Raw genomic sequence first — 16,828 nt, forward strand, 5'->3', positions numbered from 1 at the left:
ATTTGAAGGATGCTGGCCTGGGAAAAATTATTGATATAAGCAATAGTTTATAATTTATTGGTTATCAGTTATAATGTTTAACAATTGTAACCATTTGCCTTGCTTAATTTTTAAAGATAATGTTAATAATTAGAGAAATACTTTGATATAAAGGAGTTTGCTGAAACAACAGGATCTTAATTTTATTTTGCAACATTTCCCTCCCTCCCCCCTTCTGCATTTTACAGATATAGCAAATCACATGTCTCAAATAAAGAACAAACCATATTAAATCTTTGCTGTTTGGAAAGACAAAAAAGGATAAATAAACAAGATCCAATTATATGTACCTCTTGTAGAGTTAGAGAAACTCTCCTGTTCTTAGACAGGAAGCTAAAGGTGTTTTCCCCTCTATAACTTTTCTGACTGCTTCTTTGGAAAAGTTAAAGTTAGAGGCCAGGAAATTGGGCAGTTTTAAAGCAACAAGACAAGCACCTGTTTAATGCTAATTAATGGACTAATTCAACATGGGGACTGCAGGTGTCTAAATCCCTAAGGGAACAGGCTATATGACCTAGGTCAACTTTCTTTCAGTAGGCCAATACAGACATTGTACTAGTAAGAGTGAAGCTCTAAAATCTAATAATTTAGCAATGGAGAATAAAATTGTAGCAGTCCATTTTTTAAAATTTCTCTTAGAAAAAGATTGAATCTTTAAGTGTCAACCCTTGTTTGTATTTCATTTATATCCAGCATGTACCTAAAAGACCTTTAATAAACTGAAACAGTTAAATGGGCATACTTTGCTGAAATAAGAGCACTTTTGATGTAATCGTTTCTTTTATACAATGAATACCTTTTCTTTTTAAGAAGGGGTAAAGGACGTGCTTGTGCAAAACAACGATCACAAATTCAGCCCTTCCAATTTCTATTTGGTGAAGCAGCTAATTGTAGCAGATAGCACAGCTAGTTCTCAACCTATGACTGGTTGCTTAGCAACTGTTTGTTGTGCCTTCCTGGGGATACTTATAACTTGGTTCTGAAGTTCTGATGGCCATTCCCCTCCCCTCCCCCCCCCGGTCACATGACTGCAGGTTGGGGCACTTGGCAACCGATTCACATTTATGGCTGTTTTCTAGCATCCTAAGCATTCTAGTGACATGAATGCATTTTATGACAGTTTTGCAACAAACAAACAAAAAAACCATGGCATTTACTTTTTGTTTACAGCAAAATTGGCCCAGGGTGAACCATTGGTTTGCTTAATGTCTGTGGCGTTTGCTTAACAAACACTGCATTGAAAGTTGTAAAATCATGTGGGATCATTTTATGATCATCATGATTTACAACCCTGATGGGCAGTCCTTCCAAGTAGAGGACTACGTGTACTGGGAGAACCGAGCTATTTGTCTAGCTCTGTATTAAGCCGTTGTGTATGCTTTGGTTAGCAAGACAAAGCAAAATGTATCCCTCTTCTTGCTTAATTCCTTCTTTCGGTTGCGCTCCTGAGGATTTACTGATTGCTTCCACATCTTTTTATCTCCCACTTCTTTTTATGCCTTTAAGTCAGTGTTGACTCTTGCCAAATGCCTATACAAGTCCCACAGTTTTCTTGGCAAGATTTCAGAAGTGGTTTGCCATTGTCTCTTTCCTAGGGCTGAGAGAGAGAAACTCGCCCAAGGTTACCTAGCTGGCTTTCTTTGTGCCTAAGGCAGGTCTAAGAGCTGAGATGGCGCAGTGGTTAGAGTGCAGTACTGCAGGCTACTTCAGCTGCAGTTCAACAGTTCAAATCTCACCGGCTCAAGGTTGACTCAGCCTTCCACTCTTCCCATGTGGATAAAATGAGGACCCAGATTGCTAGGGGCAGTAGGCTGACTCTGTAAACCACTTAGAGAGGGCTGTAAAGTGCCCTATGAAGCGGTATGTAAATCTAAGTGCTATTGCTATAAGTTGTAGTTGCCCGGTTTGTACTCTGATGTCTTAACCTCTACACCAAATGCACTCTCTCCACATGCACTAAGATTCCCAAATTCATGAGACTGATGAACTCATTTAGATGGAATAGTTGCCATGGGGTTTGACCGACCATAAAGCCATCTTGAGTCATTGAATATTGTGAAGAAGAAAGAGAGACAGATGGAACAGGATACTAATTACGGAGCAAAGTCGCACTCACAACAACTTCTGTATGCAAAGAAATGCTTCATGCTGTTTCCTCTGTCTGCATCCTACTAACATGGATGGTACCAACCTGGTTTGCTGAAGGGACTCAGCATAGGAGAGAGGTGGTTGAGAGAACCAAGATTAAATTCAGAACAGACTCGGGCACCAGGTCTTTCTTTTGTTCTCCTTTGACCATATGATAGTATCTAAAGCAGGAAACTGTGGGGACGCGGTGGCTCAGTGGCTAAGACACTGAGCTTGTTGATTAGAAGTCGGCAGTTCGGCGATTCGAATCCCTAGCGCTGCGTAACGGAGTGAGCTCCCGTTACTTGTCCCAGCTTCTGCCAACCTAGCAGTTCAAAAGCATGTAAAAATGGAAGTAGAAAAAGAGGAACCACATTTGGTGGGAAGTAACAGTATTCCGTGCACCTTCATCATTTAGTCATGCCGGCCGCATGACCACGGAGACGTCTTCGGACAGCACTGGCTCTTCGGTTTTGAAACGGAGATGAGCATTGCTCCCTAGAATTGGGAACAACTAGAACATATGGGCTTTACCTTTAAAGCAGGAAACTACAGTGGCATCTAAAGCTGCCACTGCCTAGCATGATAACTCTGGATGGATCATCATCATCTATTATAACGAATGATGCAACCCTTTTTCAGGAGCCCTTTTGGTTACGATCACTACTATTCTTGATCTTGGCTGTAACCATGTCTGGTAATCGAGTTCAACAAGGAGATCCTAATGGAGAAATTTCTTGTCCCCAAGCCATCCATTAAAAAAAATACATATATCAAAAGAAATTGTGCAGAAGAATGTAAATCAGGAGCCCCGCTTGGAACTCCCCAGGAGTTGCATGTGTCTCGTGATCTGTAGTTTGCCCAGCCTTGGAGAGAGCTGGCACTTGTTGCTGTTCCATAAATATGTGTTAGCAATAACTAAAGTAGGCATGGAATGTGCAGCTGGGTTTCTGTTACAAGTGTTCTTGGCAGTGACTTGGCTGGAAAGTCACAGAATTACAGGAAGCGCACTGACACATTTCTGCATGCAACTGGGCTTCTAGGTTAATAATCATGACAGACGGCGAGCAACGAAAAGCAACCTGATATTCTTTTAAAAAAAAGTTGCTTGATTTTTTTTTTTAAATAATCGTTTTTTATTGTTGTCATTGTTTCCTCCAGGCGACTGAATAACAATGAACTGACGGCCATTCCATCCCTGGGAGCAGCTTCAGCCCACATAACTTCCTTGTTCCTGTAAGTCTCAGCATTAGCATTCCTATGAGTATATTTTTAATTTGAAGAATCTGTGCAAGGTATACTGTAGTGTTTCTTTTTTTAGCTTTAATACATTCAATGATACCAGCTGGAGCTTACTAAATGTTGAAGTTCCAGTTAAAGGCCTCTGCTGTTCTTACCTGTAAAGTACTTAAAGGGAAGTCTTCCATGACCAAAAGTGCCTTGGAATACAAAAATCTAGAATTACATTAGTAAAATCTAACCTAAAAGAGAGAAACAGTAGTAACCCGTGGTACCCAAGAGAGAGAGAGAGAAAGAGAGAGAATGAAGGTAATGAGTTATAGGTCTCAGGCAGAGGTGGGTTCAGCCCTGTTCATCCGAGTAGGTAGTAACTTGACCTGCCACTGATTCTCTAAGCGTGCCGTAGGGGACGCCATCTTGTTTTTTTGCTTGTGCGCATGCGCAGAAGCATTTTTTTTAGTACTGTGCATGCGTGTGCAAAGCGTGTCCCTGAGCAAACCGGCAGTATCAGCAGCCGGAACCCCACCCCTGGTCTCAGGACTCAATAGAGGTTATAGGTTTGCAGAATTCAGTTGAAAATTTATTTCTCTCCCCCCTGCCCCACTCAATTATTTATATAATTCCCCATATTCAGATGTGCAAGATTCGGTTAAAATGTCATTAAAAGTCCACAGAGTCCACAGATTCCTGAACAATATGTTTCTGGATTGTCTTGGTTAAATTCTTTCACTCCAGCGACCCTGAAAACTTATATTTGAATAAAAGTTCTCTGCTAAGTATCAAATTAAGGATGACAAAGAATACAGGTAGCCCTTGACTTACAACCATTCATTTAGCAACCGTTTGAAGTTATGACAGCAATGAGGAAAGAGACTTTTGATTGGTCCTCGCACTTACAACTGTCACAGCATCTTCACAGTCACATGGTCAGATTTCAGCCAGCCTGCATTTAGGATGCTTACAGAGTTCTGGAGTCATGTGACCATCACCTGAGACTTTCATTTTTCAGCCTGGTGGGAAATTAAAAGATGACTCCTCTTTTATATCCCTAGATTTTGTAAGTTGATTAATTTTTTAAAAATTCTATTTATTTATTCCATTGATATGGCTGCCCATCTCAAACATACTTACATTTTGCTTTCTCCTAGGGTGATTTATGGTAGAAACCAAAACATTCAGTGAAATCATATCAATTACTATTGCCACTAGAATAGAATAGAATTCTTTATTGGCCAAGGGTGATTGGACACACAAGGAACTTGTCTTTGGTGCATATGCTCTCAGTGTACATAAGGAGAATAAAATACATCCATCAAGAATAAAAAGATACAACACTTAGTGATAGTCAAGGTTACTAATGCTATCAAATCATACAAGTAAACAAATAAAACAGTGTAAATTGAAAGATACAAGCAACATGGTTATAGTCATTAGTGGGAAGAGACAGATACTAGGAAGGAAGAGAAGTATAGCAGTAATACAAATAGTCTTAGTAAATTATTTAACAGTGTTGTGGGAATTAATTGTTAAGCAGAGTGATAGCATTCAGGAAAAAACTGTCCTTGTGTCTAGTATCTAGTCACTACTACTACTAAGAGCCATCAAGCTCGATTGACAATTTATAAATAACAATATCGAAGTAGCATAACGTTAATGAACCTGAAACTATCAAATCTCCCCTCCCCACTCCCCAAAACCCCCACCCCTATTCAAAGCAGCAAAAATCCTAATCAGGAAAGCAAGAAAATAGTTTTTTTAAAAGCCTGTTTTGAAGCCGTGCAGCCAGGGGAGATGGTATCCATTGCAAAGAACAGGGAGTTCCATCCATTTGGTGCAATCACTCAGAATGCCTTAGCCCAGTTGATTCTAACTGACCTACTAAGTTAACACCTGCAATAAAAACCCTCCAAAGGCCACACCGGAGCTTGTAGTAACATCTTTACAATTATGATATGACCAGCTTGAATCACAATCTATCCTCGGATTGCAGTTGCTCCCTGCCTGTGTTGTGCTTACGTTTGCTATGTAGACACTTTCTAAATGCAACTGGTTGTTTCTTAGTTGTTGTGGTCATAGAACAGCATCTGGTGATTAGCAAACTTCTACAGTTTTTGGCAATTCTTCTGGCTCGTGCATATCCTTTACACGTACCTGTTTGATTCTACTGAGGACATTCATGTTGAGAGCATTTTTTCCTAGGGTTGATACAAAGCATTTAAAGTAAAAAACATAAAATACAAATGATACTTCCCTGCAAAATCTCAGCATAGTTCAGGACGTAGCAGTCTCATAGTATATTGTTAATTGAGGCAGAGCCTGACATGTATTACAGTTTAACTGTTCACTGGGGAACAGATTTTATTTTTCTTCCTTTCTGCTTTGAAAATATTGCCAAAGAAATTCATCTCCAACACTAGCAAACATTTGGAAAGGATTTTATGGGAACAGAAGAAAACAATTTGTATGTGAGTTAACCAAAGGCAGACCTGCAAAGAGATTATAAATACCGACAACCTGGTGGTGATTCTGATGCAGGAAATTCAAAGTGTGGAGACTATATTTTGAAACAGAACCCATGGTAACTTAGTTAATGATTGCTTGTGATGTAGAACCTTGGCGGATTTTTTTTACAAGCCTTCTGAAAAGATCAGGAGAAGCACAATTCTCTCTATGGCATTCATTGTTCCAATTCTCTTAATTCCTTTTATAAGGACCCCTGAGGATTCTGTATTACTAGCAGGTGAGCTGGGGGAGCTGAAGAAACCCCAGAGATTTGCAAAGCAGGCAATGATACCATCAAGTAAAAAGTCAATCAAGTAAAGAGACCTTCACAAATACCAAATTAAAAGGGGGGGGGGGATTAAAATGATAGCATTCATCCTGTGCTCCATCCCCATTTCTGAGGCCTTCAAGGACAAATCTGTGTAAAGAATAATTTTTTGACAATTTGGCACTTGCATCATTAGCAAAAGAACGGGGGTGTCTGCTAACTGATGAGTTTAATACAGATGTCTTTCCCAATAAAGACACATGTTAACTAACTGCATATGTTAAGCAACTGGTTGGTTTCAAGATGGAAAAGGGAGGCCAGAATCCAAGGAGGAGAATAAGTGTGGAGAACTTGTGGACCTCCAGATATTGCTCAATTGCTGTTCTCATCTTTCTTCAACTCTGTCCATGGTGGAACTGTTGGGATTTCCGGTTAATACACATCTGCAGGGCCAGATGTTGCATATCACTGGAGTGGAAGGATGTTATTTTATGGTAAATCAGGAAATACCTTTAAAACTTTCCTCATTTGCTTCTTGGATAAGGCAGTAGCTTTTAAGTTTTTAAGAAGAGATTGGACAACAATTTGTCTTAAATGGTACTATAGGGTTTCCTGCCTGAACATCGGGTTGGATTAGAAGACCTCTAAGGGCCCTTCCAGTTCTGTTCTTCTGTTATTATAAGTGACTATTGCAACTAAGGAGAATGTCCATTTTTCTGCAGCAACTTAGGAAAGATAGGCAAACTTGGTGAAGTTGTCTGCATTTTCTTTACTCTTGTTACAGGGGTCATTTCATTATATTGCTTATTTTTGTGCATTACTGATTCTTAAAACAATTGTCCCATGACCAATTAAGGGAAATCATGAGGTTTGTTATATTGCCTTGTTAGGGTAAAGCCTATCTTTCCTTTCTTGATTAGACTTTAGTTTTCAGACCAAAGAATAATTGCAGGATTTTATTACATGTCTAGGTAAGTGAATGGCTGGCTCCTTGAACCATTCCCATTTAGGAGGAAAATGGAGATGAGTAGGTGCTTTGTTTATCAAATCACAATTGGGTTGTGTTTATTTGAAGTCTGCAGGAATCACATAACAGAGAACAATGAAAAAAATATCTAAAAAGACTCTTATCCAATTTTCTTGTATCATTTCTCTATTCTTTGGACTAATTGCTACCCTGTTTAAGATAGAAAGGTTTGCTGTATATACATGTGCTTGCACTTTCAAACACTGTGAAATAGAATTTACTTTATAATAAATGGATGTTACAACCATCACCTGTAAATTCTTAGCATTCATACAGTTTCCCATTCATCTCTTGGTCTTTATTAAGGTTGCATTGGGCCTTAATATTAATGCTGTTACTGGTAATAACGGTCCCTTCTACGATAATTGTTCCGCTTATGACTATTTGGAACTTCAAACACCTCATAACATGCTAATTGAAATCTGTTGTTGAGTCCTTTCAATTTAGCTGTGGTGGCGCAGTGGTTAGAATGCAGTATAGCAGGCTAATTCTGCCAACTGCCAGCAGTTCAATTCTCATCAGCTCAAGGTTGATTCAACCTTCCATCCTCCACTGAGATTGGTAAAAGGAGGACCCAGATTGTTGAGGGCAATAGGCTGACTCTGTAAACAGCTAAGAGAGGGCTGTAAAGCACTATGAAGTGGTATATAAGTCAAAGTGCTATTGTTATTGCTATTAATAGTTTGTTAAGACAAAAACATTGAAGAGGAAGAAGTTATAAGAGGAGTTTAAAATTTTAGTTTCTTTCTCCTTTTACCAACAGAGTGGAAAATAGGATTGGATAATTAATAAAGGTCTCAGGAGCATGTTGTAATATAAATGTCAGGGTAAAATCAATAGAGCTACTCACCTGCTAAACAGTGCATACATCTTTTTTGAAAAACACCGGTGATCTTTAGAGATTCATTAGCATAGAGATGAATTCATATTAAATTATAATTAAACAGATTAGTCTAATAATGGGCAATGCATTGCAAATTATGTGTTCTACTACTGCTGTTTCAGAATACATGGAAATTAATTTGTCTTCCGAGTGGAGATTTTAGTCATGCCGGCCACATGACCACGGAGACGTCTTCGGACAGTGCTGGCTCTTTGGCTTTGAAATGGAGATGAGCACCGTCCCCTAGAGTCGGGAACGACTAGCACATATGTGTAAGGGGAACCTTTACCGTTACTGAAAGATGGAAGACATTTCAATAGACCATGAGGCAAAGAATTCGGAGTGCAATACAGATTGATAATAAATAATAGGAGGAGCTGAGTTTAGTTTGCTGGACACTTAAAAAATAAGCACTTTCTTTTGCTGAAGATAAGTTTACCAAATGTGATTCTTCAGATGATATTGAACTACAGCTCTCACAATTGTTGATCATGGGTCTGCTAGTTACTGTTAGTGGGGATAAAGCTTCAACAATTGAAGAACTAAAGCAGAGAACTGTTAATTTAGGTGGATCTTTGGAATGGATGGATAGGGTAGAGCAGAAAAAAAGAGAGAAGCTATGAATGCATTTAATTTGTAGATGTAATGGTCCATTTACAGACTGCATGGATGCATACGTGTGGTACCTTTGAATAAGTTAAATACCCCAAATATATGTTTTATAAACCTAAGCATGGTTGAGATAAGTAAACCCAAGGAAACCCATGATTTAAACAGTAGTCCACATGTAGTTCAGATCTCAGTACACGATTGCTTAGTGTTTTGTATTGCCATGAAGATTTTAAATGGCTGTCATCACTTTTAGGTTGGAATATATACTTCATAGCAGTCCTCGTTGCCTAACTCTCTTCCAGTTGTTGGGATTGCTTCCTCCAAGAATTAGTAGCAATTTTTCCTAGAATATCCGAAGAACTTCGTGTTGCAAAAGGCTGTTTTTCTTCCAAGCCAAGGGCTATACAGATAAAAGTGTTCTTGACTGTTATAGCTCTTGTTTTTTACTATTTGATCCAACACATTCTTACCATGTGTTTTTAAATGATAAAATCTGTACTATTTGGCTACTACCTCTAAGCTGGAAGGTGTTAACAGTTGAAATTTTCTTCTGTTAATGTATGGCTGAGATATTTAATTCCTTATAAATCCCTTAAATTGAAGAGCTGCACCACCTAGAGTTACCTATGCTAGGTGACAGAGTCTAAGTAACTGGCTTTTACAATATTGTTTTCAGTTGCTTAGTCTGGGAAGTGCTTTTAGTATTTTCAGAAATGTTTTTTAAAAACCACCTTCTATATAATTTTCTTTAAATTCAGAATCTGGTAGCACTTAGCATTAACCATGTACTTTATTCTAGGGGCCACAGAGTGCCAAGCAAGGAATATGTTTATGGATATTATCAGTCATCCAGGTCATGGTTGTCCCAAAGGTGCTTTTTCAAAAGGCAACTGGACTTTGTTTTTCCTTGAAGGCATTTCGCTTCTCCTCCAAGAAGCTTTTTCAGTTCTCCAAAACTGAAGAAGCTTCTTAGATGAAAAGCGAAATGTTTTCAAGGAAAGCAAAGTCCAGTTGCCTTTTGGGGGGAAAAGCAGCTTTGGGAAAAGCAAGGAATATACTGTATTTTTCAGAGTATAAGACGCACCCTTTTCCCTAAAAAAAATAAAAAAATAAAAAAATAAAAAAAAAACAGTCTGAAAATCTGGGTGCGTCTTATACACAGAATACAGCATTTTGTTTTGCTCAATTTTGCCCCCCTCCAGCTCCCAGAAGCACTCTATAAGCCTCCTAAAGGCTATGCATGTTTTTACAGGCCGTTTTTTGCTCATTATTGCCCCCCCTCCCTCCCCTGGAGCACTACAAGCCTTCTAAAAGCTATTCATGCTCTTTGGGGGGGGGGGAAGGGCCTGTTTTCATGAAAAACGGGCCATTTTGGGGAGGTCTGCAGAGTGGAAAAACTTTTTTTTTTAAATTTGCCTCTTCAAACTCTTGGTGCATCTTATACTCCGAAAAATGCGCTATAGGCTGGGTTTCCATTATTTCCTGTTCCTGGAACCACTCAAAACATTTTCAGTGGAGTTTTGTTCACTGGAATTCATCTGTTTCATAACATTCCAAGTGGGACAGTTTTATTCTTGAGACAAAAACAGTTTTCATTTCCTACAGAATACAGTTTAAGCCCAACAACAATTGGTCAGTTTGCAAGCATGGGATTTCAAAACCTGCAGCAAAAAGACAGATTCTGTAGATGGGTTTTCAATTAGAAAAATGATTGCTAAATTGCATTCAGTAGTTAGAGAAAATGGAAATAGCATTCCATTTTCTGATGTGGAGTCCAATTAAAAATTACCAATTTCATGTTTCCTGCTAACAGAAGGAGATTTGGTCTGGGAAGTACATTTCCTATTAAAGAGAAGTTTGACAGCCTTTCTTGGTTGGTTCATTTTCACTTCTTAAAGATAAAAAAACCCTTTCTTTTTCAGAGTGGGAATCTTGGGAAAGTAATGTTGAGACCGGCAGGGGAAGGCTGGGGAAATACCCATATATAGGGCTCATTATAGCTGGTTTTAAGGTAACCTCACTCCATTCAGATATTCCAAGAATGCTGGGGAAACATAATAGTAGTACAGCTAAAATAAGCTATTTCAGGGCTCCAATTCCTTCAAAAGAGTAGTTCTGCTATCAAATCAGTTAGCTTCACCCAAATGGGTTTATTTTGTTGCTTTGATTTATATTGTATGATTTTGTATTTATAAGAAAAAATAGCAGAGATGAAATTGCTAATACAACTTCTTAAAGGATATGTTTTATAAGGTTTAGGTTTAGGTTTATTAAATTTATAGACCGCCCCCTCTCCCTGTAGGGAGAGGCCTTGCTGCCTTTTTTGAATAGAAAGAATGGGATATCTGTTGTCAATCACTTCAGATTTTTAAGGGGCAATGGTAAACAAAATAGCAATAGTACTTAGAATTACATACTGCTTCACAGTGCTTTACAGCCCTCTCTTAAGAGGTTTGCAGAGTCATATTGCACATTGGTCCCAACAATCTGGGTCCTCATTTTACCAACCTCGGAAGGATGGAAGTGAACCTTGAGCTGGTCAGGATCGAATTCCAGGCTGTGGGCAGAATTAGTCTGCAATACTGCATTCTAATTACTGAGCCACCACAGCTCCTGGTAATAAAGTAACATTAAAAAAGCAATATTAAACCTGACACCAGAAGGAAGGCATTCCTTGCTTTGAGAAAAGAGACTGTTGGACCAGTTCAGAAAGGTAGAAACAACTTGGGAGAGACATTCCCTTAAGGTTGATAATCAAACAATACCTCAGGTAGTCAAGCCTTTAGCCATTTAAAACTAACATCTTGAACTATGCCCAATACATTTTTTTTACAGTTATAAGATTCTTGCAGGATCCTATGCCAATTGGTTATCTAGCTGCAGTTTATTCAATTATTTGAAGCTTTGGGATATTCTTTAAGAATAGCCCCTTGCAGAATGCATTGAAGTAACTAAACTATTATGCATCTAAGGCACAGGTGTCAAACTCGTGTTGTCAGGGCATTGTCATGTGATGTATCGGGAGTTTTTTCCCCTTTGCTAAACCGGGCGGGGCGGAGCCAGCACGTGACACATCCGGCCTGTGGACTGTGAGTTTGACACCCCTAATCTAAGGCATAAGCAGGGCCGGATTTAGATGAAAAGAGGCCCTAGTCTATTCCACTTATGGGGCCCTTTCACCTCCCATTTTTAAGTTTGTAAATTACATGAGAGATAATAAAATACATCATTACTGTGATATATATCAATATATTAAATGAAACATGTTGTAATTGGTACTAACCTTTATAAAAAATGTGGCACGGATAATAAATAAAAATAAAAGGCCTCTCTTGATCTTGAGGCCCTAGGCTAAAGCCTAGTTAGCCTATAGGAAAATCCGGCCCTGGGCATAAGCAATCAATCTAACTGGTTTAAGGATGATTGTGATTGAAAACACAGTTGGAAACATTTTTGACCATTGCTGTCATCTGGAGATTGAAGGATGTCTGGAGAACTAGGAGCATTTCCAAATTGTGAACCTGCTTTTTTATTCCTTACTAGAAAAAAGTAAAGCATTAACGCAGCTCTTACTAGAAAAAGTTGAACTCCAGACTCAGAATCTGATTTCCTGCCCACCAGCAATCCCACCATATTTAGTTCCAGTTTGTTCACCCTCTTAAAGTTCACCATCAAAGGGAGTGACTGATTCCTTGGATAGATGACACAGAACTATATATCAGCATCAACAAGAATACTGAACTAACTAGCAAATAGTAGTCTCTTGGCAATACTATCTAGATTTGGCCAGAACTGTAGTGTCCCCAAAGGCCCAGTTTTGCAGATGGTCCTGAAGGAAAACCTAATCAGTAGTTTCAAAAGTTGTTAAAAAAAAAACTAGACAGACTCTTCAACTTTGGATTTTTAATGTTTTTAATTGATCATCTTGATCGGCTACCATTGTAGCGACAAGTGGACTTCAGTGCGTTGCAGCTTTGAATGGTGCTTTGAGTTGGTATCTGCTGCTCCCATAAAAGCATGGTTTGGGCACCTGGGGCACAGTTGAAGAAACACAAAGGGAGATATGAAAAAGCTGGTTCTCACAGGTTGGCAAGCAGCCAGTCCAGCAGTCCACACGGAGGTGTATTTCCCAATGCTGGGTGTGTATGTTGTTGCACAAAGTATCTCTTCACCTCCTGGAGAATGTCACCCACTGTGTATGCTTTGTTGCCTGCTCTCTCAGCTAGCTCTGGTAGCTTTGACAGTTCATTGTCCTTTTCATTTATGAATGTCAGGCTGGGGACATTGAGATGGGAAGCAGCCATCCACTGAAGAATAGCTTGGAGCTCTCTATTTATTGTGCTATCATCAGCGTGCTGGTTGTCCACTATTACTTCTGAGTTTGTTAATTGTTCTCCATTAGCTGGTAAAGCTGATATTTGCCCTTCACAGTAGGAGTCACCCGAACCATTTTTTTGGACTGTTAAGTCATCAGTCGCTGCATCAGAACTATTCTCTTTATCTGGGTTTAAGGATAGCTTTATTATTGATACTGATAACTGATCGATGGGTTGGCTCTCTGTTTCATTCATATTGTCACAGGTAGCTGGAAGACTTTCTTTCTGTTCTGATTCAACCTTGCCAGTTTGGGATGAATTATCAGGAACAGGAATGGGATCTTTGGCGCTATGAGGCATTCTGCCCAGCAACTTCACGTCACAACGATAACCAGTACCGTAATGAAAATCCTCTTCAGTTGAGCAGCTTGGATGACTTAGCCGGACTTGATTTTGTCTGGTCTCTCAGGTGTTCATGCTCTTAATACTGGCTTGATAGCAATTTCCCTTTTCAGAGCACAAGTTTATGTGTCAGTAGTGACATCATAAAGAATAGTTATGACCAATCATATGTTGACAATGCTGTATTTAAATATTAAACCTGCCTAATTCCAGCAGCTTCAGGGAAGATGGACTAGTGCCTTAAAAATGTTTTCAAGTCAAGATTGACTTCTTGTGTGTTACATAAACACATTCATGCTGTCTTGGCATAATACAGTAATGTTGGCCTTTGCTTTCTTCCAGGACTTTTTTTTCAACTTCCTAGTCTAACTTAGAATCATGCACTTTCCAGATAACTCTTTTAATGCTAACCAAGATACGTCTTGCTCACTGTATGCTGAATTGTGTAAGCTGGCCAGAATCATTTGGAGTGGGCAGCTTCTGAATCAATTAAATAAGCTAAAATTATTGAATTCATACAATAGAATGAATGAAATGAATAAAACTCTAGAAACATCACTTTTTCTACATCTTTCTCAATTACTACAGTATTCTGCTAGATATCCAGAAGTAGTAGCCCCTTTTTAAGGAAAAGCCACTCGCGCAACCCCCCTCTCCAGCCGTGCAGAGCACCATTCACTGGCATTTGGAAGGCTCCAAGCCGCGGGAGCCGGGCGGCCATGAATAGGCACTCACTCGGCTTGGCGATACCTCTAGGTCAGTGAATGGCGCTGTGCCCAGCTGCAAAGGGGGTTTGCCGGGTGGCTGCTCGTGAGCGTGGTCACTTCATGGCTGTTGTGTTGCAACAGTGCAACACAGCCATTCGCCCATGAGGCTGTGCCCGGCTTCTGGGAGCCCGCTCGCAAGAGAGCAGCCGCCCGGCAACCGCCCTCTTCAGCTGGGCACAGCACTGCTCACCAACCTAGCGGTATCCTGAAGGTGCCAAGCAACTCGATCACCTTTGCCTCCCCCAGGTTCCCGCAGCTTGGCACCTTCGAGATACTGCTAAGTTGGTGAGCGACGCTCTGTCTGGCCGGAGGTGGGGTTTTGTCCAGGGAGCTTATATGCGGGGGGGGGCTTATATTTTTGCCCACCAGAAAAATGTGGCATGGCTGTATTATTAGGACATGTCGTATTTTTGGAGAAACATGGTAGTGGACAACCATTTAAATATGAGCCAGCAGTGTGCAGCAGCTGGCAAAAATCCAACAAAGTTCTAGGCTACATAAACAGAGGGATAGAATCAAGATCACGTGAAGTGTTAATACCACTTTATAATGCCTTGGTAAGGCCACACTTGGAATACTGCATTCAGTTCTGGTCGCCACGATGTAGAAAAGATATGGAGACTCTAGAAAGAGTGCAGAGAAGAGCAACAAAGATGATTAGGGGACTGCAGACTAAGAACGGTTACAGGAACTGGGTATGTCTAGTTTAATGAAAAGAAGGACTAGGGGAGACATGACAGCAGTGTTCCAATATCTCAGGGGTTGCCACAAAGAAGAGGGAGTCAAACTATTATCCAAGGCACCTGAGGGTAGAACAAGAAGCAATGGGTGGAAACTAATCAAGGAGAGAAGCAACTTAGAACTGAGGAGAAATTTCCTGACAGTTAGAACAATTAATCAGTGGAACAACTTGCCTCCAGAAGTTGTGAATGCCCCAACACTGGAAGTCTTTAAGAAGATGTTGGATAGCCAATTTGTCTGGAATGGTATAGGGTTTCCTGCCTAGGCAGGGGCTTGGACTAGAAGACCTCCAAGGTCCCTTCCAACTCTGCTATTTTAAGCTCTCCCTTGAAAGTAAGCCCTCCCCGCGAATATTGCAACACGGCAGCAGCCATGAGGTGACCATTCTCCGCCTCCTTCACCTCTAAAGTAATAAGACCTCCCCGAAAATAAGGCCAACCGCTTATTTTGGGGGTCAAAAGAAAATAAGACCCTGTCTTATTTTCAAGGAAACATGGTATTATTATTACCCAGATCTTTGTTTAAATATTTAAAATCAGTGTATGGTATAAATGTAAAAGCAACTCATAAATATTGAGATGTGATAGAAACATTGCATCGCCAACATCAACACATTTTGTAATCTTGTATAAGTATCAGTGATGATAAGTTGAGGCCAAATTGTTGTCACAAAGTCCAAAAAGCTACGAGGCTTCCAGGTCTCCTCCTTCATTGGAATGCCACAGTTGAGGAAAGTGTCTTACCTTCATTCAATGGATTATTCTCAATAGTGGAATGAGAGGATTGCTTGGGCTTATTTTCACAATGCGTTGACATATGTTCATAAGGATCTCTTAACGAAAGTAAGAGATCTGTGTCTTTGACAGCTCAAAAAGACCTGATTCTAATTAAGGATCTTTCTCTTTGGTTTGTAATAACCCCAAGAGTCTAATCTTACTTTAACATCAATTTAGGACTAAGCGTCACAAAGAGAATTCCTCTGTAACGCGCTCATAGTCTGGGTGAATTTCAAAGGGAAATAGCGGTTTGAATTACAACAAAGGTGTTCTTTGTCACTTGACGTATTGAGATGAGACTCCATTTCCATAGTTGCTTCAGATTGCTTTAGGCAAAAAGGTTTCATATCTAAGTAGAGGCTTTGCTTTCCTTGGCCAATATTTAAGTTTTAGATTCTCCCTGCCGTTCCACTCTAGCACACATGCGCGCGCGCGCACACACACACACACACACACACACACACACACAGACAGAGACAGAGACAGAGAGAGAGAGGAGCTAGCTGCAGGTGTTGTTACTTTATCCCAATCTTCTCACTGATAATCCTGAGTTTTCCAAAAGCCCAAAATTCACTATTTGGAGAAAAAAAATCGGGTACAAAGCATTTGGGCCTTTGAAAAATAGCCCCATGCCTATAGATATATTTTATATTAGAAGGATCCTGTGGGGAAAAACCAGGTTCAGCATACAGTTTGTGGAAAGAATTGTGTGTGCTCATGATGGAGAAACTGTAGTCTTCCCTCAAAATGCAGAGCTTTAGAGAAATGTGTGTATTCTTTGGAAAGGAGGCAGTTCAAGGAGAGATTATATATAGCTATTTCAGAAAGATATCTGATGGATTAGTCTGCTTGTTCATGCTTTCTGAAGTCTTGCATACCTCTCCAATGGAGATTTTTTATTATTATTATAAATCTGCTTTGTAAATTAGTGTGTTCTGTTTCTGAGCTTCTTGAACTCATTTTAGAAGTTTATTTTGCCCGATTGCTTGCAGGATATTGAATACTAAAAAGAAATAAACTTGTGGTGCTCCAAGTTATCTATTTTCTCAGCTAACAGGACTATTTTGCTCAGAGATGCAGAAAGCTTTTCTTGTTATAAGTCTACATGATCGGAGAGGTGTAAAAATAA

General features: G+C 39.7%; 1 protein-coding gene across 2 annotated transcripts in view; it reads left to right on the top strand.

The window, feature by feature from the left end:
• Nucleotides 1-16,828, top strand: part of LRIG1 (leucine rich repeats and immunoglobulin like domains 1) — a 153,778-nt gene that overhangs the window by 74,398 nt on the left and 62,552 nt on the right. For both annotated transcript variants that reach the window (XM_081939848.1, XM_081939849.1), the window contains exon 3: nucleotides 3,328-3,402. In XM_081939848.1, coding sequence (XP_081795974.1) covers nucleotides 3,328-3,402 — 75 coding nt within the window. The remainder of the gene's footprint in view (nucleotides 1-3,327; nucleotides 3,403-16,828) is intronic.

This window comes from Natrix helvetica (genome assembly GCF_964273705.1).
Source record: "Natrix helvetica genome assembly, chromosome: 1".
Lineage (NCBI taxonomy): Eukaryota > Metazoa > Chordata > Lepidosauria > Squamata > Natricidae > Natrix > Natrix helvetica.